This window comes from Cygnus atratus, chromosome 21, assembly GCF_013377495.2.
Source record: "Cygnus atratus isolate AKBS03 ecotype Queensland, Australia chromosome 21, CAtr_DNAZoo_HiC_assembly, whole genome shotgun sequence".
Taxonomy (NCBI): Eukaryota; Metazoa; Chordata; class Aves; order Anseriformes; family Anatidae; genus Cygnus; species Cygnus atratus.
In genome coordinates, this window is record NC_066382.1 from 1,087,735 (window position 1) to 1,111,112 (window position 23,378).

The window sequence follows — 23,378 nt, forward strand, 5'->3', positions numbered from 1 at the left end:
GGTCTGATGAACTGAGAGGGGGTCGCTGAAGGGTGGAAGACTGGAGTCTGGAGTGATGGAGCATCGCTATTAGAGCAGGAATGAAGCCGTGGACCCTATCCTGAGGTTTTTCCCATCTGATCGCATCTTCCATGCTGTACCCGATGGTCTGCTAAGCTGTTTTCGTCCCTCCGGCCAGCAGAGACTACAGGAGAGCAGGCAGCGTCCCTGCTTGCGGGAATTCACCTATCTCCAGCACCTGCTGGTGTCCCCCTCACACGGGATCCGTGTTTTCGTTACGTGCTGGATAAGCAAACAAGGCGTTTCCTTTTGTCACTGCCACTTCGGGAGAAAAAGTCACTTACGTTAGACCCGTAACCTCTTTAAAATCAAACTACCGCGCTGGCAGCCTGGTAGGGGCCCGGCGCTGCGGGCGAGGAGGGACCGCGGCGCCCGCCCCCGGCTGCCGGCGCAGGCTCGGTGGCGGCGGGCGCGGCACGGGGCGGATCGGCGCGGCCCGGAATAGCTCGGCACGGCTCGGCAGGGCCCGGAATAGCACGGGGCGGCTCGGGATGGCGGCGGCGTGGCCGGAGCTGGAGGCGGCGGCCCGGGAACGGCGCCGGGAGCTGTCGCTGCCGGGCGCGGCGGTGTCGGAGCGGGTGGCGGCGGGCGGCGGGCGGCTGCCGGCGGCGCTGCTGGGGCTGCCGCTGCTGCAGTCGCTGGAGCTGAGCGGCTGCGCGGCGCTGCGGGAGCTGGGCCCGGGGCTGGCGGCCTCCCTGCCCGCCCTGCACACGCTGGTGCTGCGCTGCAACGCGCTGGGCCCCGCCGGGCTGGGCGAGGGGCTGGGCGGGCAGCTGCCGGCCCTCCGCCTGCTCGACCTCTCCGGGAACGGCCTGGAGGCGCTGCCCGCCGAGCTGGGCGGCGTGGAGGGCTCCGGGGAGGCCGAGGGGGAGCAGCAGCAGCAGCCCGCAGCCTTCCCGCAGCTCCGCAGCCTCAACCTGAGCGGTAACCGGCTGCGGGAGCTGGGCCCGGGGCTGGCCCGAGCCGCGCCGCAGCTCCAGGCGCTGCTGCTCTCGGGCAACCGCCTGCGGGCCCTGCCCGGCCGCCTGCTGCCGCCCGCCGCCGCCTTCCCCCTCCTCAGCCGCCTCGAGGCCACCGACAACGAGGTGGAGGAGCTGGGCGCCGACATCGCCGCCCTGCCGGCCCTCAAGGTGCGGGCAGCCTGGCCCCCAGACTCCCAGTACCCCCCAGTACCCCCCAGTACCACTGCCCCGCTGACCGCGCCATCTCTTCCAGAGCCTGGACCTGGCCAACAACCGGCTGACGGAGCTGCCCGCCGCGCTGGCCGACTGCCCCAGGCTGAAGGAGGCCAACTTCAGGGGCAACCAGCTGAGGGACAAGCGGCTGGAGAAGATGGTCAACGGCTGTCAGACGAAGGCCATCCTGGAGTACCTGCGGGCCGGTGGCCGCGGCAAGGGAAAGGCTGAGAACGCCAGGGAGGAGGCCAGGAAGAAGAAAAGGGAGAAGCAGCAGAAAAAGGACGGCGGGGAAGGGGAGCAGGACGAGCTGGAGGCCGTCAGCAAGCTGCTGGTGAAGGTTCTGCACGTCTCTGAAAATCCCACGCCGCTGGTTGTCAAAGTCAGCCCGGGCGTCAGAGATGTCCGGCCCTTCATCGTGTGCTGTGTGCTGAAAGGAGTAAACCTAAATCCAGGCAATGCCCTGAAGAGGTTCCTGACCGCGCAGGTAGCTGTTGGGGCCTCCTTATTCTCATTTATGAGGGGAAAGTTGTCAGCAGCTCTGAAAGGATGTGGTTTGTGACCTGGCAGGCTGCTTCTGGGTCCTTCAGGTGGCAGATGTTAGCTCCTTCCAGACTGCGAGGCTCGAGTGCTGGGCGCTTGCTTTCCCAACTCAAAGTGCTTACTGCCCGGTTGGGAAACATGTGTGCTCTGCTTTGCTCTCCTTATGCTTCGGTTGTAATTTGGATGAAATTATTCTGCAGGTGAAGAGGAACGCGGGGTTTAATCCAAAAGGGTAAACAAAACTTACAGACTGCAGAGCTTTTAAGTGCTGTATGAGGACGCGCCCAGACGCCATTCAAATTAGGGTTACTCAGCTAGTTGGAAATGCTGCAGATGTTCAGTAGAGGAGAACGCTGAGCCTAGGAGGGATAAATCGCATTGATATCTTTGTTCTAGTTTGATTATGTTCTTTACGTTTTAGACTAAACTGCACGAAGACATCTGTGAAAAGCGGACAGCGGCCACCATTGCCACCCATGACTTGCAGTTGATCAGAGGTCCCCTGACATACGATGTTCAGCCTCCTGGTGAGCTGAAGGTAGGGGCAGTGCCAACTGTGGATCTTTCCCTGTTTTGTTTTCATTTTTTTTCTTTCAATTTCTGGAACTTTGCAGAGTGGAAAGAACTTTCTTCTTACCCCATAGATGCAAGGAAAAAAAATAACTCCAGGAATTTTGAAGCTAATGTTCTTGCCATCCTGCTGTCATGAGCCCTGCTTGAGCAAGCCTTGCAGAGCTGCCTGGTGGTACTCCAGGACCAGTTACGAGTCCATCTGTTTGGGGACTTAAAGCAATGAGGGAAGCAGGCATAGGCTTTTTTGACTCTACAGACATTCTGATGTAGCTTAATGTGTGCCTTTGCTAAGGGTGGTTGAGGTACTGGTGTTTCACTGTTGATCCTTTCTCCTATGTTGTGGTGTTTCCATCTTAATGTTCCCTGGAGGTCCGTATGTGTTAGGATGTGCCTGGAGTGTCATACAGCAGAGCAGGTGCTCATTCATTGAGTGTGCCTCGATCAGCAGCAGCCTTCCAGGTAACCTAATTAAAATAATTCAGGTTTTCTTGGTTTACCCAGTCTTGGGTTATTTATGTTGCTGCTTTCAATGAAAAAAAAAAAAAACAAAAACAAAGATTGCAGTACATTCATGTGTCAAGCTCTTAGGCTGTACTTGCAATCCAGAATACCAAAATGCTACTTCAAATTTGCAATCCTTATTTATTTAGGCCCTTTAATATCCTGCCTCCAGAAGCAATGTCGCTGTAAGACTGACCTGTTAGGCTGTTCTGACTCTTTGGGGTTGACCCAAAGTTTCCATTGCATTCTGCTCTCTAGACTTGTGTGTAACTGCTCCGTGCACGTTACCTAGAAAGTGCATTTCCAGCCTGAATAAGTTGTTAAGAATGATGGCACATCTTCAATAACAAAAACCCTCTCTGTGTATGAGATCTAGCCGAAACTTGGAGATATTTTTTGTTGTTGTTGCTGATATCCTCTACAAGAAAAAATCCTGTTGCAAAGAGGTACAGGATTTACTGAAACTTTAGTTTTAGTAACACTGTGCCCCAGGTTAGGGTGAGAAGCCATTTATCTCCATTGCCTGGGCTGTTTGGTCTAATGTGCTGTGTGATCAAATAGAAAATATCTTAAATCCATAGAGGTTTTGAGTAATGGTGTGAAATGTATTAACCTGATGTAGAGTCTGCTGGACAGTCTGAATAGTAACAAAATCTGGTGAACAGTCTTCAGTATTGGAAAAGAACTGGGAATAATGCCTGGCCTTTGGTTTTCTTTTATCAAGTAGCAGAAATGAAGAAGCACTGGCAGCAAATATTTTGCAATATGATTGGAAATGCAACTCCTGCTCCAAAAAATGGAACGTGCTTTAAAGAACTGCATTTTGTAGCTGCCTTAACAAGTTAAGTACACAATATAACTGCACCAGAAAAGCTAGGAGGTTTATTAAGGAGAACAGTGATGCGTGTGAACACCTGAGAATTTGCTGTTGCTTAATTCCATGCAACGTGTAGAAATACAAAATTGATTGTAAGAAATTCCACTTGATGCGTGGTTTTAATTTTCATCCTGCTTACAAGGGAGTTTTAATAATCCTGGTGTTTGAGTCACTCATAAAATTAAATGTTTCTTTTTCCTTGTATGGTGTAGATAACACCCCTGGGCCGAAAGGAGATCAAGGCAAAGGATCTTCTCCGTCAGCTGCAGCTAGAAGCAGAGGAGCAGAGGAAACAGAAGAAGCGTCAGAATGTTTCTGGGTTGCACAAGTCAGTGTTTTGTTGTTTTTCTTCATTTGAATTTTGGCAACTCATTCTTGCATGGAAAAACAGCACTGAAAGAAATGTGCTCAAATGTATTATGAAGCACGTTCTGTAGTGGCGATTGGGCTAACAAACTCAGCGTGAGCTTTTAGGTGGTGATATGAAAAACACTGAGCAGCATTCAAGCTGAATCTTTGCTTGAAGAGTAACCTGTAGTAAAATGATGTTGCTGAGTGACTTCATTATTTCTAGTTATATCAAGAGTAAATTCTTGTCATATTTATCACCTTTAAGAGTAATTTGTGTACTTAAAATAGCAAGTAGAAGGGTACCAAAGAGAAATGAAGTTTGTCATGCACGTTCAATAACTGAAGCGAATCAGAGGTGCTGTAAATCTGCGTGTAAGAGCAGACGAGCTGTGAAGCAGAGTATCACGCTACCCTGTTCTGTTTACTGCTCATGTAGAGATCACCACCCATATCCATCAGTCATGCAGCTTGGAGAAGTTTGCCAAGTACATAATGGAGAACTGTGTACCGCCATAGTAAGTAAGAGGGAAAATTAAATAAGTAAGCCGTCTGGAAGAATCAGACGATGGACTCTGATACTCCTGTTCAAGCACTGGGATCTCTGAAGGCACTAGAAGCCTGTCTGACTACTTTAACAGTGTGGATATGAAGATGTGAGTTATTTTATGGTTCTAGCCCATCAGTTCCTGTAGCTAGTGGCTTTCGTGTTATTAGCTGCATCACCGTGACATCATTTTGCTGAATTTTAGTGCTCTGACTTCTGTTTTTGTCACGTGGTAGATCAGGAGCACACTAATTCATTTTTGTCACCATTTTGTGCCGCTTTGTCCAGCTGCTGTTCCAGTTATTTTTTGATTGTTTCTTTCTTTCTTTTTTTGGCAGGTATCTCCAGTTGTTGGATGGCAAAGATAACTACCCATGTCTTGTGGATGCTGAAGGTGTTGTGATTTCTTTCCCACCAATAACCAATAGTGAGAAAACAAAGGTACTAGCTGCTAGTGGAAATAGGTTAATCAGAATTAAACAGTGTTTCTTTCTACTGAGAGAGATTTAACTCCAGGTTCAAAGCTCTGTGCAGTTCTGTGAAATTTGTGATTGTGTTCCAAATATAAATCTCCAAAGCCTTACTCTTGTCCACTAGACTATTGGATTGCGATGAATCTCAGTTATATTTTTACCTTTGTAAATATGTAAACCTCTAGCAAGCTGTTCCAAAGGCACCAGCCTGCTTTTGCAGAGGAGGCTTTATTGAATGGCCAAGACAAGGGTGGGAGTATAGTTTTTGACTTGTAAGGAAAGGCAGTACTTTGCTTGTGGTTGAACTGAATGAAAGCCTTTAATCCTGTTTTTGTATTGAAACATTGCCAAGTGGCTGTGGGTGAGTATGCTTGATTCATTACTTACTTTACCTGTGATATTCTTACAGATTAGAAAAACCACCCATGATCTGTTTCTGGAAGTGACAAGTGATACCAGTTTACAGATATGCAAAGATGTCATGGACACTCTAATTCTGGTAAGTAATTCAGCAAAATAATCCTGTCCTTGGTGTGCTTCTCAGCAAAATGTTTAATTGCTCACGTGTAGAAGAATACAGAAGCTTTTTTTTTTCTGAGGGGGAGAAAGAGGTGGTTTTTTTCTTCCCTCCCTCTCCTTCCATTCTTGCTGTATCTCAAAAGGTTTTTGTATTATATTATGAGTAAGAGGCAGACCTCAAAACTCACCAGGGTAAATAATGTTGTGCTACCACAATGGGAAATATATGGTTTGATTTTCAACGCTTTCTCCTTGTTAGTGAGCTTATGCCTTCAGCTGCTACCAGTACATTCTTCTAGGGAGGTTTCTTACCTCAGCATGCCCGACAATTAGTTTGCTTGCTCCTCTCATTATTACGGAATTACCTTTCAGATCCTTTATTAACAGTTGGACAATCTCGCTAAATGCTCCTCAGCATCTTTCTTTAATTAAAGCTATCTTATGAAAATAGTAAAACTTGGTATAGGGCAAGTACAGGATAGCATGCTGTTGAATGTTTTGCAAGATAAATGTATTTTTTTCTTGTCCAATTAACATAATGAAGTGTTAGTGAAGGTTAGCATAATGGATGTGAGGCAGTAACAGAGACGATTTCAAACGCACTGAAAGCAACACTAACACTGAAAGTGTTAGTGGTGATCCTACCGCAGGCTCTTGGTGCTTCAGCTCCATTGCTTTGACAAAGCCCAACTTCTCCGTTAAATGTAAGAAAATAACTATTCAGAAGGAGCAGGACCTGGCAGAGAAAACAGCAGTGATAGCTGGAAGAGCTTTTGATGCTTCCTGAAACATTCTAACCTGCTGAAGAATGTTTCATGCAAAAATTCCTCTACAGGCCGGCCAGATCCACATCTTGGAAACAACTTTGAGTTGCTCCAAGGGCTTAGCTGCAGAATTAACCTTGCTTTCTGTGTTTTGCTTGTAACAGAAAATAGCAGAACTGAACAAATTCACCTTGGAAAATAAGGAAGAAGACTCAGGCTCAGATAACGAACCTGATGCTCTTTGTGGACCAGTGAATGTGAACCCCAGCCAAAATACACAGCAGACGAGTTTTCCGTTGGTAGTGGAGCAGGTTCGAGTGGTGGACACAGACGGGAACTTGAAAGTACTTTATCCTTCAAAAACTGACCTAACCACAGTTTCTTCTCTTCTGACTGTCATACGCTAGCAGCTGTCAAAGCTAAGAAAATTGTTCAATTTTCTTTTTTTTTTTTTTTTTTTCCATATTCAATAATGCAGCTTGCACACAGTGAGATTGTTTGTTTTAAAGAAAAGATGGAGTGCATCCTGCCTGGGTGTGTAAAAACTTTAGTTTGATCAAGCCGTGGTAAGGAGTGTTGCATTCTCTCAGCCTTAATAGGAAGTCGTCAGTATTCTGACTAGGTGGAGACAAGAGCGTCATCAAATGCAAACGGAAAAGTAGAGAACGTATTCGAAGTCAGAATGTACAAACGTGTAAGGAGAATCCTCACAACATCATAGCGGTTTGTAAAATGAACACAGTCATATTTCTCTGCAAGGTAACTATTTCTTCCCGGTATGTTTCATCTGGATTATTTTAGTAGCTGAACTGAGAAGTGCAGTAGGTGACAGCACTGACACTAAGTTACATTCTGTATGCCACTTCTGAAGACAGGATGCAGAAGTACTTAGCTAACATCTCATTTTGCATAGTTTTATATCTGGAGTAACCATGAAACTGAAAATTCTGCCTATTTTAAAAATCTTCAACCTAACCACTGCCAGAACTTGAGCAATGAGTTTTACTCTGATGGTTTTTTTCAGTGTTAACACATTTACACAGCTTTCATGTTTAAGTGAAGTCAGGTAATGACTGCAGGGGCTTGTGTTCCCCAGGGCGTTTTAGAGCCATAATCCAGCCATGTGGAAATACCAGTCACAGTGAATTTGTTGTGCACTCATCAACTTAGCTGTTGGTCAAGATCTGAATTTGTTCTTCCTTTGAAGTCCAGCTCTGTTCAGAGGGCCAATACTGGCTTACGGTGACAACACTAAAGCTCCCCACCTCCCCAGAAGATAAGCGTTTTTGCCCAGAGTGACGCTGGTGGAGCAGTCAGTCACACTCCAGTGTGGAGAGTGCTGGGGACTCCTTCCAAAATACACGTAGTCTGAGTGATTCTAATTTTTGCAGTCTCTGGGTGATTTTTATTTACATCCTGGCTGCCAACTGTATGAATGCAGACCTGTCCATAAGCTAGGGTGACCCGTGGATTTACTTTTTTTCCCCGTTAAAAACAATGTAGAGCTCTAACAAAACTTCCAGATACTGTGTCAAATATGTCAACGTGTTGCATATTGAATGAAAAATAAAATGGTTCTTGCAGTCGCATGTCACTGTCACTTGTTTGAGCATTGGTGAGTTTTCCAGTCATGTAACTGTACAAACTTGGCACAGTGGTAACTTTTTTAAACTACTTGTATCTGAGCAGTCCTAAGTAGTACGTCACAATTCCCTGCGAAATAGAATAATTCTACAGACCAACGATTTACAGTGAATGGTGTTTAATCAGTTTCAACAATTAGAAAACAACTGAATTCCTGCAGAACTTGAATCAAGTAAAATGAGTTTAATTTGCTATCAAATCACCACCAGAAAACAAACAAACAGGAGCCTGAAGTTGGTGGCATGTTGTGACTTAACCACTAGGGCTGTTCTGCAGGCATTAAGAGAAGCTACCTTGCAGGACTCTTCCTCCTACCCTTAGAATTGGTAGGTGATGAAGTAGCCGTGTCGATGTTGTAGAGAGATGGGACCCTGACACCTTTTTGTTTCAGCATCTGATGAAACTCTATTCGCTCATTAATTATCTTCTGAAAATCAAAGACATGTAAAGGGATAGAAAAGCATTGGGTGTACAGCAGTGCTGTAATGTTCTCTTACCAGTTCCCCGTGGGCTCCTGAGAGCAGAATTCCAATGAGCTACGTACCTGCATTGCCTCCAGCACCTCCTCATCAGTGAGTTCTGCCTGGGGAGGCTTGCTGCCTGCTGTACCGAACGTAGCCTGAATTATCTTGCTTCGAAATCTTTCAAACTTTTGATAAAAGAGGAAAGAAGTAGGTGCATTAAGCCTTTATATATGATTCTTTGGCACTTGCATGGAGTTGACTAGGACAGAGACCACACCATCAGACTTAGCATAAGTACGAGTTGATGGCAAAATGGGAAGTCTGTGTGTGTGAAACTGTGGGCAGGTTTACTGGGCTTCACTGCACGTACTGTGCTAATGATGTGTTTCTGGATGGACTCAGACCCTTTTTTGGCTGCTGTGCTCATTGTGACAACCTTGAGTCAGGCCCAGAGTGAGTATGCCTGCAGGAAATGGCTTTAAGGTGCTATCTATTACTTTGTGTCAGGAAGATAGAAATCTGGTGACAGAACTGCTGTGAATTCAGTACTGTTTCTTGAGGGCTTCTAGTATTTGAGGCTAGTGTGCTTTGTCATTCAAATATGGGCTGCATGCTAGAAAGCAGGCAAGCAAATGGTCTGAATTTCTTTCTCCTTCAGCCCTGTAGCTGCAAAGGCAAATTAGTCCTGGGAGCAAAGGATTTCAGTGCCCCAGTGAGCCTCCTGCTGGGCTTCTGCCTGAGAATGTTTCTAAGCTTTCAGACTCTGCTTGAAATAGTTGAAGCATCTCTTACCAGGGAGGTAGGAATCTGAAATGAAAGAGGCTGTATTTACCCTGCTGGTGAGGCACTCGAGTGCCACTCTAGTTTGCAGCTCCATGTGCTGCAGTGTTTCAGCTTGGCTCTGCATCTCTTCCTGGGCACGCTGCTGCTTGTGGATCTGGTATCGATTGGTCAGAGCCTCTGCTTCTAGCTGGCTGACTGTACCCTGCAAATCACTGATCAGCTTGTTCTGCTCAGCCAATTTGGATTCTTGTTCTGTAACAACCTGAGGAGATACATAAATCAAGCCATTACAGTGAGGAAGAAAATGAGCAGACTTGGCCACATCTTCCCAGTATCTGGGTCAAATGCTTCTTGTATTTCCTGGACAGTCTACAGACTCACAATCTTGTCAGTACAGGTAACTATTACTACTTGGGGTTTTCTCCAAAACCACTGTATTGAGTACTTGAATAGCTAAAAGGGGCAAGTTTGCTATTAGGAAAAAAAATGAGTGGTAAAACAAACTCAAGAAGTCAGATTTTCAAAGTAACTTCACTGTGGGTTTTTTTTTTCATGGGGCAAATTCACTCTTCCAAGCCTAAAACATGCACAATGAAGCAGATGACACTAGAGTTTTCCATAAAAGCATGTGGGCTTGCACAGATTCACCTGTCGAAGACTGCAGTTCTCCTTCTCTGTTGTCACCATCATTTCTTCATGTTTCCCTTCTTCTCTCAGACTGCAAAACTTAAGGGAAAATATTTTACACTTCAGTTTTGTAGTTCACTAATCAACTGCTGTCTCATTAGGAAAGGAACTGTTTCATAAAAACTGAATTCCCTGCTGCCAGCTCTCTTAATTGTGTCCGCTCTGCTCTCTAGTACCTTGGCAGACATGGCTTGTAGCTGACTTTCTCGCTCCCTGAGCTCCTTTTCAAGCCTTTCCTTTTCAGATTCGGTTTTCCGAAGCTGGGATTCTTGGATCTCCAGTTGTCGTTGCAAGGAACACATGACACCTGTAACGTTGGAGTACTACTGTAAGCAAACGGAATTCCTGCCAGAGGCCTCATGGAGTGTTTTTAAGGTAAGCACAAGCAGAGCTGTTGTTGCTATCCACATACAGACTGTGGGTGAAGTTAATATACAGCCATGATGACCCCGGTTAATAATGCATTTCATAGTACTTTGCTGTGATATACAGTAAACTTAAGTAAATTCACTGTGAGGGAGAAGCTATTCTGAGGACTACCAGAGCCAGTAACACCAGCGCAGGGGCTCGCCAGATTGCTGAAACACTAGCAAGCACCCCAGAATACCAGTCAGGCCTTTCTGCATGATTTTCTTGTACTTCTAAGGGGAGAGCGAAAGTGGTTTCAAAATACATGGCATTTCTGACTCAGTCTGTAAGCAACAATTGAAAGCAGGAGGTTTCACCCTCATGAGAAACTAACCTAGATGTGTTTTCTAGGTAAGAGAAACAGAATTGCAAGAAGATAGACTTGGTCTCTAGTACAATAATAGTCTGTTCTGAGGATGCCTTCTCCCATGGTACCTGTGGCTATGTTGTAGTCATCGTGTGCATTTTGCAGTTCTGCACAGAGTTCTTCATTGGCATCCTGGAACGCAATGAGCTGAGCAATCAGTGTCTCCTCCTCTCCTTCTGCCTGCTCCAGAAAGAGCCCTGGAGTGCTCGTGTCACTGAGCGCTTCTTCAGCGGCTTCTTCAGCGGCTTCTTCACTTGAGCTCCTTTGTTCCATTTCTCCGTACTGTAAAGACAGAAATAAGGACTTAAGAAGCTGTGCTAGAGCCTCGTGTGGAGAGAGGGAGTTTCAGAACTGGGGCTGAAGCCCTGTGCTCCCCGCCCTGCTGGGATGATGAGCCCCGACGGGGGGAGTACAAATCGCATCCCCCCATCCCGGGGGTCTCACTGGCACAGCCAGTCAGTGGCTTTTCTGAATGTCCCTGCCTGTCCGCCACTCCTGCCTGCGGGATGTTTGTGTGTGAAGAGCAGTCTGCCTCCGTGACATCTACAGTGGATGACGGCTTGGCAGGGAGCAGCCTCAGGACACCGACAGTTACCGGCTCCACATCTCCGCCGCCCCTGAGCAGCTCCAGCTCTTTCTTCAGGCTTTCTGTTTCTTTCAGCAGATCGGAGATCACCACGTCCTTCTGCGCGCACTCCGCCTTGTACTTGGAGAGATGCTCAACCTCCTCTCTCAGGGTTGTCAGATGCTGTTCCTAGGGAACACGGGACCGGCGTGGCCGTAACACAGCCAGGCCGGCCGAGGGGACGGACGGGGACGGACGGGGATGGAAGGGGCAGCGGCCGGGCCCCCCCCTCACCTTCTCACCGACGGTGCTCGCACACCACGGGTCGCCCCCACAGGGGGCCGGGCCGGGTCCTGCCCCTACGCTCGTCTCCCTCCTGTCCTGCTCCATTTTGGGGGCCCCGGGGGGGGCCGGGCCGTCGCGGCGGCCACCTGCGGTGAGAGCCGGGCTCAGGAGGCGGCACCGAGCGGCTCCCAACGGCCTCGGGGAGCTCCGAACGGCCCGGTGGGGGGCTCCCAACGGCCCCGGGGGGGGGGGTTCGGGCCGCCCCTACCGGGCGGGGACGGCGACGTCGCCCTGTGGCTGGTGCCGGGACATCGAGCGAGGGGCGGCCAGGGGGGGTCCCGCTCCTCTCCCCACGGCCAGGGAGGCTCCGCGGCCCCGTCCCTGCGGCGGGGGGAGCCCACCGCGGAACCCACCGGGGAACCCATCGGGGAACCGGGCCCGGCCTCGGCTGCCCCCGCCCCGCCGTGCCCGGCACCGCCTTCCGCTTCCGCGGCCGGAGCCGCCATGGGGCGGAGGAAGAAGACGCTGCACGACTACGCCGCCGAGTTCTCGGAGCTGGCCGTGAAGCGGCAGCGGCCGGAGCGAGGCGGCGGCGGCGGCGGCGGCGGCGGCGGGGAGGCGGCGGCCGAGTCGCTGTGGTGCTCGTCCTGCCAGCTGCCGCTGCGGGTGCGCCGCGACCGCATCCTCGAGCACCTCGCCTCCGGCCGCCACTACCGCAACCGCCGCCTGGCCCGGCAGCGCGCCCCGCTGCTGCTGTGAGAGAGGGGAGGGGACACGGGGGGACCGGGGAGGGACGGGGGGCGGCGGGGGGCTCCGCTCCGAGCTGCCCCAGGGCCGGGCCCCTTCGTGCTCTGCATCTCGAGGGGTGAGGGAGGGCGCAGGGCGAGTCCCCTCTACCTGTCCCCTCACGTGTCCCCTCACCTACTCCCTTCCTTCTCCTCTCACCTACCCCTTTACCTATTCTCTTTAGCTGCCCCCTCATCTGCCCCGTTCTCCTCTCACTTCTCCCCTCATCTCCCCTCTCACTTCTCCCCTCACCTCCCTCTTTTCCTGCCCCCTCACTTGTCCCCTCACTTCTCTCCTCACCTTCCCCTTTTCCTACCCCCTCACCTCTCCCCTCACCTTGCCCCCTTTGCCCCCTCTAGCTCCGCAGGCCCCGACATCAGCCTGCCGCTGCAGCTCGATGCCCCATCCCTGCTCACTCAGCCGCCCCTCATCCTCGCCGCCGCCGCCACCACCGCCAGGGATCCCTCGCTGCTCCCCAGTGCCATCAGCTCTGCCACGACCACAGACCAGGCACCCTCCACCTCAGCCTTCACCGCCTTACACATGAGGATCACACCCGCCGAGCGGAGCAGCCGGAGCCCAGCCGTGCCCCAGGCCCGTTTTGGTGCGGTGCTGGGACGCTGTGGTGCTGGTGGTGTCGGCCTCGCCCTCTTTGGCACAGAGCTCGGTGATAAAGCCATGTTCCAAAGCTTAGTGGAAGAAAACGGCTGCTGCTTGCTGTACGTCGTGGAGGACCGGCTGCACGAGGTGGAACGTGCCTTCAGCGCGGAGTTCCTGGCCAGCACGCGGGTGCTGCGGCAGCAGGACGCCGACATCGTGCTCAACGACCAGCGGTACCAGCCACTTCTCAAATTAGTATTTTAAATGTCATTGCAAAACTGAAAGGCAGAGCTTTTTTTTTTTTTTTAAAAAAAAAAAAGATGGGCTTGATTTTAGAAATTAAAAAAATGAAAATAAGCTAAGATGTACCCGTCACTTCAACAGCTCTGCCACGTAAATGGTTTTAGGTTTCACTGTATGTTCTAACCAGCAAAATGCAAGTAGTCTTGCCGGAGACATTTGAAAAGCTTTCCCCTTTAAGATGCAGGAAAAACAACGCAGCTTTATTGTACGGATTTCCATTTTAGCTAAGGGCTTGTGTACTTTAACAACAGGTTTTTGAGAAAACCTAATGAAGTTACTGACCTTGAATTAAGAGATCGGGTTAAAACTCTCCTTCCTGTACTGCTGTCACTTCTGAGCATCAGTGCCCTACAGTATGCATCCCTGCAAGTGGGTACTGAGTTCCTTTTGTAACATAATATGCTGTATCAGAGTAATGGGGTTTTATGCCTTTTTAAAATTCATCCTCAAAAGTTAAGAAAGCTAGCATAAAAACAGCTGTAACTGAAAGGAGATGCTGACTGTTCATTCCTCTAAAAATTGTCTTCACTGAAGAACTTTCTTTTGACTTTTGCAGAGTTTCTGGAGTCATCGTTTGTTCACCGCCTGAAGAAGCTTCTGAGACTGTGATAGATGCTTTGCGAGCTGGTAAGAGGAACTGCTGCAAATGCAGCTTTTATCTGTAGTGGTAACACACACTGAAGGAGGCCTTGTGTGCTTGCTAAATGCTTGCAGAATGCAAAGTTTATCTTTAGATGTAAGATTGAAAGGAAATCAGCCAAACTTTCTGCTTGTGATGGCTGTATAAGAGAGCTCAGTGTCTGGATTGGGGCTGTAGAGTTCCTGTTTCCGTTCTCAGCTGCAGACCCCATGCAGTTGCTGTGAAGCTTGGCAAAACTGGGAGCATCTTTACATTTGCCTTACTTGTCTGTCTCCTCCACTCCTAATTTCATAGCAACTGCAGCAGCTCCTTAATTAAAATTTTTAAAAAAAGTAAAAATTACTGCTTTCTCATTTCAGCAGTCTCCCTTGAGTTGTGCAAACTAATTGTGCAATTGAAGAGAAGTCAGCCTACTAACTGCTACCTCCTGCACTGACATTGATGGCTTGAACACCAGTGGGGTCTGTACTACGCCTTTCTCACTCAGAAAGCCCAGTCCTAGAAATACAGCTGGGAATCAAAGGAAAGCTGCTCATCCCAACAGTCGTGCTTCCTGTGGCTTGTAACTAGCTAACAAAACGATCGTAGCTGGCAGCGAAAAGGGAGTTATTGGCATCAACAGATAGGAAGCATTGGTTTCATGAAACGGACTTTCTAGAATGTAACAACATGTACAGTATTTCAAGATGAAAATGTTTAGTGCAGACTGTTCTGCCTTTAATTCTATGTTCTGTGACCTTTTGCACAGGAAAAGGTGTATTTTGTGAGAGGCTGCCCAGTTTTGACAGGCAGACAGCAGAAGCGTGCTTCGATGAAGCCAACAGATGTGGAAGACCGTTGGTTTGTGGATTCTACAAGTAAGACTGGATTTTTCTTTAGGATTTGTACTCATTAAGAAGCTCATGTCTGAAAGTAGCATTGATTTCTCAAGCTGTCCTTTATTCGTCCTCAGATACATTTAGTTTTGCTACTGCTTATTGAGCATTGCTTATTATCTGGGAGTTAATTGGCTTGGATTAATTCTTCATGCTTAATGGAGATAAAATCTTAGCTATCATGAGATTAAAATAAAAGCTAGTGGAATGATAGTCAAACAGCAAAGCTTTCAAGGCATGAAAGCTCCATTTTTATTTTTTAGAATAGACATTGGTAATTGGGGGTCCAGATTTCATCAGTCCCTTCAAGGTTTTGCAAATGCTACAGCTCGTGTTTGAGCTTCAGAGGAGGAAATATTCTGGTGATGCTGTGCCATTCTCTGAGACAACTCCTTGCTCCGTGGTTTTAGGGAAAACAGGAACTTTTTCTTTTGTATTTTTTTGTGCACATACAACCACCAGGTCAGGCAGATCTGTGGTTTTACTAAGCATACAGCTACTGAGATCTGTTATTGCTCTGCTGGAAAGCATTTGGTTTGCAACCCTGCTCAGCGTAGGAACACTGTGGCGTTAAACTTTGCTCATGAAGTAGACTTCTTCATGAAACTTCTGAGAGTATCCTTTTTTCCTGTTTGACAGCTTTGCTGCAGTACACTAGAAATAACATGGGAAGAAGGCATTGAATTAGCTGTGATCTTCACAATAGCGTAGAAAAAGACTCTTTCAAAGTTTGAATGTGCCTTTGTAATACTGAAAAGTGATCTTATTTTTTTGTAACTTTTTCCTATTTTCACTGATTTACTAATTAGATCTCTAACTCCGTACTGACTTGAAGAACGTTGATCCTGTGAAACTGAAGTACCTGTGCTAGCAAATAACAATGAAAGCGTAGAGTAACTCTAAGAGAAGAACCTTTCAGCAACCTTTTCAGTTCCTCTTAGAGCGCTGTCTTCAGGGAGACATTGAGCTCATCCACTACTTCAACTTGCCACTCGCAGCAAACTCCAAGGCTGTGAAACCTCTGGTTGATGTTAGAATTATTGGCCTATCTGATAGATATAGACCTATTAATCTTGTTAAAGTGATATTTCCACTTTTGACCTTACGTCTGGACCCTTAAGATTAAGTAATTGAAAGAGAAGGAAAGTGGATTAATTTCAATTAATTTCTGCGCTGTTAAACTTACGGGGATTCAGGGAGCTCTGCTACAAGGCAGGAATGCTGCTTTAAACTTATGCTCAGAGTTTAACACCCTATGGTGAGTGTGGATGTGGGTTGTTAGTAAACAGCTATGATTGTCTAGTGCTTCTCTCTTGAGAGCAGTTCATTTCATTGCAAACAAAACTTACTTGGGGAAATATATATATTTATTAGCATATATATACATAATATGTATTAGTATATATACTAATGCGTAATTACACAAAATGCTTGCCCTAACATTTGCCTTTTCCATTTGAGTGCTACATGTACAGGTCTGTTCCCCAGCCATAAAGTTGAATCTGAACTGAGGTTTTGGTCAACACTCAACTGAATTTAAACCTGTAAGTGGGGCTCTGAGAAGAACTGTAGGTAACTTGCTGGACTACTGGGGGGCTTTCAGTCCCCAGAGTTTAATTTCTTCCATAAAATTGTTAGCTTAAGTCTTCCAAAGTACAGATATGAGGCTCTTTTGCCAGAAGCAGAATTAATGCGTACTGAGGGGCTGAAATTAGAAAGCGGAGTGTAACCCTGCCAGTCTGGTGAGGTTCAGGCATCGCACGCTCGCCACTGTCTGCGTTCGAGTCGGCCTCGTGTGCCGCGCTGGCAGCAGGGGCCCAGCGACGTTTTTGTGCCCCAGCAATGTTCCACGTTGCTTGTTCCCCTCTGCAGGCGTTTTGACCCCGCGCTGCAGTTCCTCTGCAAAAAGGTGCGTGGCTGCCAGGCCCTGGGGAGGATCCACCGGATAGCGACGACCAGCAGCGTGTACCCAGCGGCTTCCCTGGGCTTCCTCAAAACATCAGGTACTGCGCGGCTTGTTCATCCGAAAGGGGCTGGAAACGGGTCTTGCCCCGTGTGCTGGTGGAAGGTTCTTTAGGTCTGTGTAGCTGTAAGGCGCGTGTCTCTTTCTCTGGAAGAGTATTTTCTCTACTAGAATTGATTTCAGCTACCTGCCCTTAGTATTGGTTTCTGGGATGTAGGTGGCTTTAATGCTGATCCCAGGGCAGTTCAGAAATGTGCATTAACCATGGGTTTTCAGTGTGAAGACCTTAATGCCCAATTTTGCTTCTTCCAGGTGGAATTTTTTATAATGCTGCTGTGCACGATATAGATATTGTCAGTTGGTTGTTGGGAGAGAGCGCACCAGACACGATATTTTCACTGGGGCATGCGTTCTGCACGGGTAAGATCAAATATTTTGATAGTTTATTGTGTGCCTCTGGGCTTCTCAGTTACTTCAGTACTAAAATTGGGAAGAACTGTTACAGTAGCATGGTAGCCGTGCTGTGATTGTTCCATGATAGAACTGCCACAAAAATAGTCAGTGAAGTAGGAAGCAAATTTCTAAAAAAAAATCATTTTGGACAGAATATTTACCGAATGTTTCTGAATCGTCTGTTTCGCACTGATGTGAAATAGTTGCCGTAGAACTGTTGCTGAACTTTGATGGTTTGCCACTTGAAAACCAGAATACAGAAAATAATCAGCAAAGCCTTATGGTCACACAAATGTTAACGCAGTATTCTCAGTTCTCTGCCTTAATTTTTCTCCAGTGCTTTCCTGCTGAGCTCAACACAGTTAAAAATGTGAATTTATGCTGGATTGACCAACGCTCCCTGGGTTACCAGACAAATTTAAATTAGCTTCCAGTGTTTTAAGTGGAAATTTAAAACTTTAATTAATGTCAGCTGCTGCCAACATTGGCTTGCTGGTGTTAGAAGGTAAGGTATGCAACGCTGTCATCTATGAAGTGCAGCAAGCAAAATGCCCCAGAGAGGAATTTACGCAGTCTGCCTCTTTCTAGCAAAGTGCTGAAAGTTGCTTATTCTTGGTACTGATACGTTGCAAAAGCAAATGTGTTTGGAGGAGGAAGTGAAGTCATCTGTATGCAAGCCATGGGCTTGCATGGTGGAGTCCAGGCAGTGTTCCTCCAGAAGAGACGATGAAGGTAAACCAGCTGGCGCACGCTGCCAAAAGCACTTTGCTGTCTCCTCGCTTCCTGTTTGAAAGTGTTCTAGACCTGCATTGCCTCTTAAAGGAAGAAAATCACTGTGTCGTAGTAGTGATTGCTGTTCTGGTATGAGCGAGTGCCTTTTTTGTCACTCAGATATGGCCTGCTTGAAGGATGCAGACACTGTAGCAGTCAGCATGAAATTTCCTAGCGGAGCAATTGTTACTTTGGACATCAGTCAGCACTGCACTAAAAGCTGTGATCAGAGACTAGAGGTGCGTTCTTGCTTTTAAGATACATCTGTCGTGACGCCACAGGCTAGAACAAGTTTTCCCTGTGTACGTTTGCCTGGGGCAGCACGTGCTGTGCCCCGTGCATATACCTGCAGACCCGTGTCACAGAACACCTCTGAACCTCAGCAGCTGCTTATGTTTGGTTAACTTACAGTCCACTTTTCTCTTGTTACGCAGATTTTGCCTCCTGTACGTGTATTCTGCTGGGGTTACTAGCTGCACGCAGTCGTGCTAGAGCAGGAATTGATGTCAGCTCTCAAGGCTGCAGTGTTGTTCTGTAGTTTTTGTTGTCTTTCCAGGATGTGTCTAGGACTGTAGCAAGGGCTAAGGCCTTACGAGTATAAAAGGCATTAAAGGGGAAGAGAAGTGTAAAATCAGAGGCCTATCTTCTGTCAATTCCTAATGTCATGAATTACAACAGAAGAGTGGGCTGGATTTGGAGTGTAGTATGTGTTAAATAACTAAGGAAAAAAAAGCGAAGGTACTGTATAAGCAGAACCACTCTGCTACAACCTGTGCCTGGTATTTCTGTCTGGAGTGATCCATAAGAAAGGATGTGTCAGTTGTAACTCCAGAAATCAGCAGCTGCTTTTTACTTGGTCATACAAACCTGGGCTTTTGTACACTAGCTAAGTTTCAGGTCAAACGGACGGTGAGTTGAAAACCTCGTTCTTCTAACTTTTTGCTTTCCCTGCAGGTTCACGGTTCTCAAGGAACGTTACGGGTAGATAACCAGAATCCCCTGGGGATTACAGAGCACGGAACTTCTGTGTCCATATGTACACAGACCCAAGCTGATCGTTACAGAGAGGCACACCGGGGGCTCTTTCGACACTTTCTGAGAACCCTGAAAGGTAAGGTGAAAGCTTACATTAATGGTTAATATTGCTTTGGATTCACTTTGAGTGAAAACTTCACTGGGAAGTTGTTCCAGTAACAACTGCAATTTGGTGTTTGTGTCTGAAATCCCCAGAAAAAATATGCGTAGATGTGAAAATCAGGAGTGAGATTCGTCGTGGTTAGGTTTAATCCAGCGTTGTGCAGTGGTCAGAGAGCTCCCTGTAAGCAAACCCAGGCGTTAGCACGCAGGCCTGCTGTCCTGACAGCCGCAGGAGGAGGTGGCAGCTCGATGGATGAGCGAACAGCAATGCTGGTTTCAGTGGCTGGAACTGAACGGGTCGGCTGCATGGCAGGGGCGTGCTGCTTTCCTTGCTTCTGAGTCAGTGAGACGGGTGAGGGAAGGAGTGTGGATATGAAAACTTGTGTTCCGAGAATAAATGAAAGTGGGGAGGAAACACTGTGTTGGACCTTAATGTCTTTTACGAGGGAAGCAGCCGTTTACAATAGCGTGGGAGAGCCTCATCCAAAATCCTTGTCGTCCATATGGAATAAAACAGTTCCGTTCTGTTGACCTCAGTGGCAAAAATACAGGATTTGACTCTCAGGAACAGGAAGGAGAGGGGGATGAATTTTTCCGTTCTGTCTCTGCAGGCAAAGAGCCTCCCGCGATAACCAAAGAGCAGTTCCTCTGGGCCGTCCAGGTGGCCGCAGCCGCCGAGCAGTCCTGGAGAAACGGATCCGCTGTTGACCTGCGCAATGAAGCAATAGATTCGGCTGTGATCAAGACTGAGATAATGTGACACGTTGCTGATTTCTGAGGTGAAGGATAATCTTTAAGCTGCGCTACGGTGAAGTCTTTTCACCTGGCGATGTCTCCACTGTAACCTTAGACTTGCATTTTTGACATTTCCACTGGAAATGCCCAGAGCACGGAAGCACGTTTGAACTGAAAGTGCTCAGTGCTGCTGTGGGTGCCTCGTAGCACGTCCAGTGCTCCTCAGGACGTGGTGAGGTGCCATAAACTGCCCCCTGCCGCAGGAGGCACCGTGTGCGCCGGCAGCTTTGTGGCAGCTTTTTGTGCAGGTGAGGCCGTGCTCACAAGGGAGGGAGGGAGAGCACCCGGCTGGGCCGCGCGCTTCCTATCGGTGTGTGCCGGAGTGTGACTGCTGTGCTGAGCTCGACCCCGGGCCTCGTATTTATTGTTTTGTTTGTTGCTTTTACCGGGTGTTCTAAATCTATGCTATAGATTGCAAATGCATAGCTGAGAAGTTAGGGTCCAATTTTCTTGGGGGATAGTGGAGAGAAGTGAAAAAAACAGGGAGGGAAACCTCCAACCGTGCTGACTTAAGAGAGGTGAGAAACTTTGTAGTAAGGTCGTAAATTAAGACTATTTCATAGAGAAGCAACACACTGGGCATTTTGGTAATAAGCACTGTGTTATTTAAAGAAAAAAAGAATCAGAATGCAATTTGTGAGTTGTACAGGGGCCCTGTACAACAGCTGTGACTGAGACATGTCCATTGCATGGGTTCCTCAGCGCCTGCTGCGAGGCAGGGGAGCTGGCTGGAGGCTTTTGTTTTCTGTGCCTAAGGGCAAGCACATACGTTAATATTTTAGTAGCAAAATTGAACTAATAATCACTTTCCTTGAGTGCACGAAGGGCACTCTGCATATCTTAAAGATATTTTTTTACAGTCTAGAAGACTGGGAATATACACCACAGAAAAGGATAGTGCCTTCAACAAGAGGCAAGTCTGCTTTTAAACCAGGTTATTTGTACCTTTTTATTCTTCCTTTGAGCTTGTTGCCGGTGTATAGATTTGGCTGTCGTTTATTTCTCATATGTCAGTTTTCAGGACCTTTTGAAAGCTTTTTTTATTGTATTAAAATAACAGTTTTGCCTTGAGTGTTTATAGACATCCCTCCTTGGAAGATTCTTTAGTTCAATCGATTTCCAATTCCAATATATGCAGTATATATTACTAAAACTAGAGCTGTGACAGTTATAACTAAAGACAACTCTCTTGTGGAAATTGTTTTTAATGGTGTAATTTTTCAAACTCAGAAAAGCGATGTCTTAATGATAAAGATTGTTACTAATTTCATACTCTCTTTTCCAGTCGTTTATTGGGGGGGGAACAACCTACACCCATGACGAAGCAGACATTTACCTCTTTCAATCCCAACAGTAACTTATTAACAGCAAGGGTGGTGTTCTCGCTTTGGTGGCATTTTAAGGCAGGCGCTGTGCAGATGTGATTGCTCCGAGACATTTGCTTCCTTTTGGAGAGCGTTAGGAGTGGAAAGCAGCATGGCTGCGAGAGCTCTGCAAAACTGGGGAAGGCTGCGTCCATCCACTGAGCAAGCTGCTGTCCTGCTGCCTGGGGGAGCAAATGGCCTTTCTGTGGCACTCTTGCCTTGCCAGGTGCTCTTGTTCTTTGCAGAACTGTGTCTTTGTAGCTTCATGGTTGTTTGATGAAGCAAGAAAAAATTCAGGCCCTTAAAGGTCATGGTTCACGATTTAGCAGTAGTATTATGAGAACATTTTCAGTACAATATAAGCAAGACTTTAGTTACCAGGTGTTGTAATTCAGACATGTTTTTATTGTGTTACAAAAAAAAAAAAAAGGAACCACAGCTATAAAAATAACACATTTTCCAAAGATAACATTACAAAAATTACCACTCGTAACATGTTTGGAGTGTATCAGTTAATACTGCTGAAGAAGCCTTAGTTAACTTTGAAGACACGACTGATTGTTTCAAAACCTTTAAAGCATTAAAGTGCTTTAATTAGCTGTTGCTGCAGGACACGTTCACGTTTCAGCGAGGCCAAAGGGGGGTCGGGATCCCCCTGGGTGTAGTGTACGGGGGCGCAGGGCATTGAGGTGCTTGCGTCCCTGCCGCTCCCGGGGCAGCAGCGCGGGGCCCAGTGGCCGGGTGGGAGAGGGGAGAGGTGGCAGCCCCCTGCCCTGGGCACCCAGAGGAAGGCGGCGCAGGGATGGCGGGGATGCTGCTGCTGCACCGACTGGTGCCAGCTCTGGGGCATAGCTGCGGGTCTGCCCCCGGTGGTCTCCGGCCCAGGGGCAGGGCAGGGGATGAGACACAGCATTGGGAAGGTGCCGGGCAGCAGCGTTCCTGCACGGGCTCCCCCGCGCTGCCAGACCTGCGGGAAGGAGCTCGCTGCCCTCCTCCCTCTGTGCGTCCCGAGCCTCGGTGCTGAGCCTTGTGGGGACCTGTTGGGAGATCTCGCCTCTTGAAATGTCCAGCTCCAGCTCGCTGGTAAGAGGTGGGAGGGAAGGGAGTGCATTCACTCGCATCATTGCTTTCTGCTGAGCTTTTTTCAGCTTTAATCAACAGACAAGTTACGTATGCCTGGAAAGAAATGACCAGAAACAGCAAACAGAACTGGAAAGACCTCATGTGGTTGCTTAGTCCATCTCCTCGCTCCAAGGTAGGATCAAATTTACACCTACCTCATTAATCTGCCTCCAAACTCCCCCTACGGTGCAGGGAGTAATTGTGCAGAGCTCTGGCTTCTGAGGGGAATTCACAGGCCTGCCCCCTCTGCAGTTGTGTGATAGATATTCAGAGGAGGGAAAAAACGCATCTGAATTCTGAATAGATAAGGCTTGAGACGTGATTTTCTGCATGTTTACATGCTAGAACATGAAATTAATTTACTTGACACCATATTGTTTCAGGAGTAAGTATCAATTTTTATAGCTTACATGAAAATAAATCTTTTCTTATCCTTGCAGCACAATGAGTATACTGTATGTACATTTTGTTCTGTTTATATACACAAATATTTAAGTACATGAACACATCTGGAACTGACAAATGGGTTGGTTCCTGCTCTACAAGGAACTGAATGAAACACATGCTTTTTGGCAGTCCATCAGGAAAGCAGATTTTGTCGCTTTGTGTCATCAGTCAATGGCAGATACTTTTACAGAAAATGGAGCAGGTAAGGACTAAATCAATTTTTACGATGATAAAGACCTGCTGGTTTCTGACACCACTGAGAACACAGAAGAGGGATTAGGTAAGAAGGAAAGGCCAGTCTCACTAACAGAAAATGTGCTATCTTTATGCTGCATCTGTTTGATGCAAGGTTCTTCCAGTAAAATACAATATCGTAAAATACAGTATCGTGAGCCAGCAGGTGACTCCTCTGCCATGTGCAGTCAAAAATCTGTCCTCCATTTCATGAGTTGTCTCAGCCGCCCTGTTCTCCCTCGATCCTCTGACAAAACCGCTGGGATTTCCTCTCTGGAAAGGTACCCAGAGAACGGATCAGGGCC

At 47.5% G+C, this 23,378-nt stretch overlaps 3 protein-coding genes across 4 annotated transcripts; 2 read left to right on the plus strand and 1 right to left on the minus strand.

The window, feature by feature from the left end:
- The first annotated feature begins 511 nt into the window (after window positions 1-511).
- LRRC47 (leucine rich repeat containing 47) lies at window positions 512-7,969 on the plus strand. The gene is made up of 7 exons (XM_035557685.2): window positions 512-1,190; window positions 1,276-1,722; window positions 2,200-2,316; window positions 3,942-4,057; window positions 4,963-5,065; window positions 5,507-5,596; window positions 6,545-7,969. The coding sequence occupies exons 1-7, from the start codon at window positions 552-554 to the stop codon at window positions 6,785-6,787; spliced, it is 1,755 nt and encodes a 584-aa protein (XP_035413578.1). The 5' UTR covers window positions 512-551; the 3' UTR covers window positions 6,788-7,969.
- A 159-nt stretch (window positions 7,970-8,128) lies between these two features.
- Window positions 8,129-12,060, minus strand: CCDC27 (coiled-coil domain containing 27). Its single transcript, XM_035557686.2, has 9 exons — window positions 11,852-12,060; window positions 11,593-11,729; window positions 11,329-11,487; window positions 10,802-11,015; window positions 10,135-10,265; window positions 9,920-9,997; window positions 9,321-9,533; window positions 8,569-8,673; window positions 8,129-8,451 (listed from the first exon to the last, which is right to left on the minus strand). Exons 1-9 carry the CDS (start codon window positions 12,006-12,008, stop codon window positions 8,314-8,316), a joined length of 1,332 nt encoding a protein of 443 aa, XP_035413579.2. The 5' UTR covers window positions 12,009-12,060; the 3' UTR covers window positions 8,129-8,313.
- A 12-nt stretch (window positions 12,061-12,072) lies between these two features.
- On the plus strand, window positions 12,073-21,565 carry LOC118253409 (myo-inositol 2-dehydrogenase-like). 2 transcript variants are annotated; one of them, XM_035557735.2, is made up of 9 exons: window positions 12,073-12,338; window positions 12,729-13,202; window positions 13,829-13,899; window positions 14,661-14,769; window positions 16,660-16,790; window positions 17,063-17,170; window positions 18,095-18,213; window positions 18,929-19,085; window positions 19,723-21,565. In XM_035557735.2, the coding sequence occupies exons 1-9, from the start codon at window positions 12,088-12,090 to the stop codon at window positions 19,869-19,871; spliced, it is 1,569 nt and encodes a 522-aa protein (XP_035413628.1). In that variant the 5' UTR covers window positions 12,073-12,087; the 3' UTR covers window positions 19,872-21,565. The 2 variants fall into 2 exon arrangements, 1 of the variants encoding a protein (XP_035413628.1); XR_007709079.1 differs by lacking the exon at window positions 18,095-18,213 and having other exon boundaries at window positions 12,081-12,338; window positions 19,723-19,863.
- Window positions 21,566-23,378: the final 1,813 nt, after the last annotated feature.

Coding starts and splice junctions, on each gene's coding strand:
- LRRC47 (XM_035557685.2), top strand. CDS start 552: ATGGCGGCGGCGTGGCCGGAGCTGGAGGCGGCGGCCCGGGAACGGCGC. Junction 1,723..2,199: donor AGAGGTTCCTGACCGCGCAG/GTAGCTGTTGGG, acceptor TTTACGTTTTAG/ACTAAACTGCACGAAGACAT. Junction 5,597..6,544: donor TCATGGACACTCTAATTCTG/GTAAGTAATTCA, acceptor TGCTTGTAACAG/AAAATAGCAGAACTGAACAA.
- CCDC27 (XM_035557686.2), bottom strand. CDS start 12,008: ATGGGTTCCCCGGTGGGTTCCGCGGTGGGCTCCCCCCGCCGCAGGGAC. Junction 11,730..11,851: donor GACGTCGCCGTCCCCGCCCG/GTAGGGGCGGCC, acceptor CTCTCACCGCAG/GTGGCCGCCGCGACGGCCCG. Junction 11,016..11,328: donor GCGGCGGAGATGTGGAGCCG/GTAACTGTCGGT, acceptor CTGTCTTTACAG/TACGGAGAAATGGAACAAAG.
- LOC118253409 (XM_035557735.2), top strand. CDS start 12,088: ATGGGGCGGAGGAAGAAGACGCTGCACGACTACGCCGCCGAGTTCTCG. Junction 12,339..12,728: donor CAGCGCGCCCCGCTGCTGCT/GTGAGAGAGGGG, acceptor TGCCCCCTCTAG/CTCCGCAGGCCCCGACATCA. Junction 18,214..18,928: donor GCTGTGATCAGAGACTAGAG/GTGCGTTCTTGC, acceptor CTTTCCCTGCAG/GTTCACGGTTCTCAAGGAAC.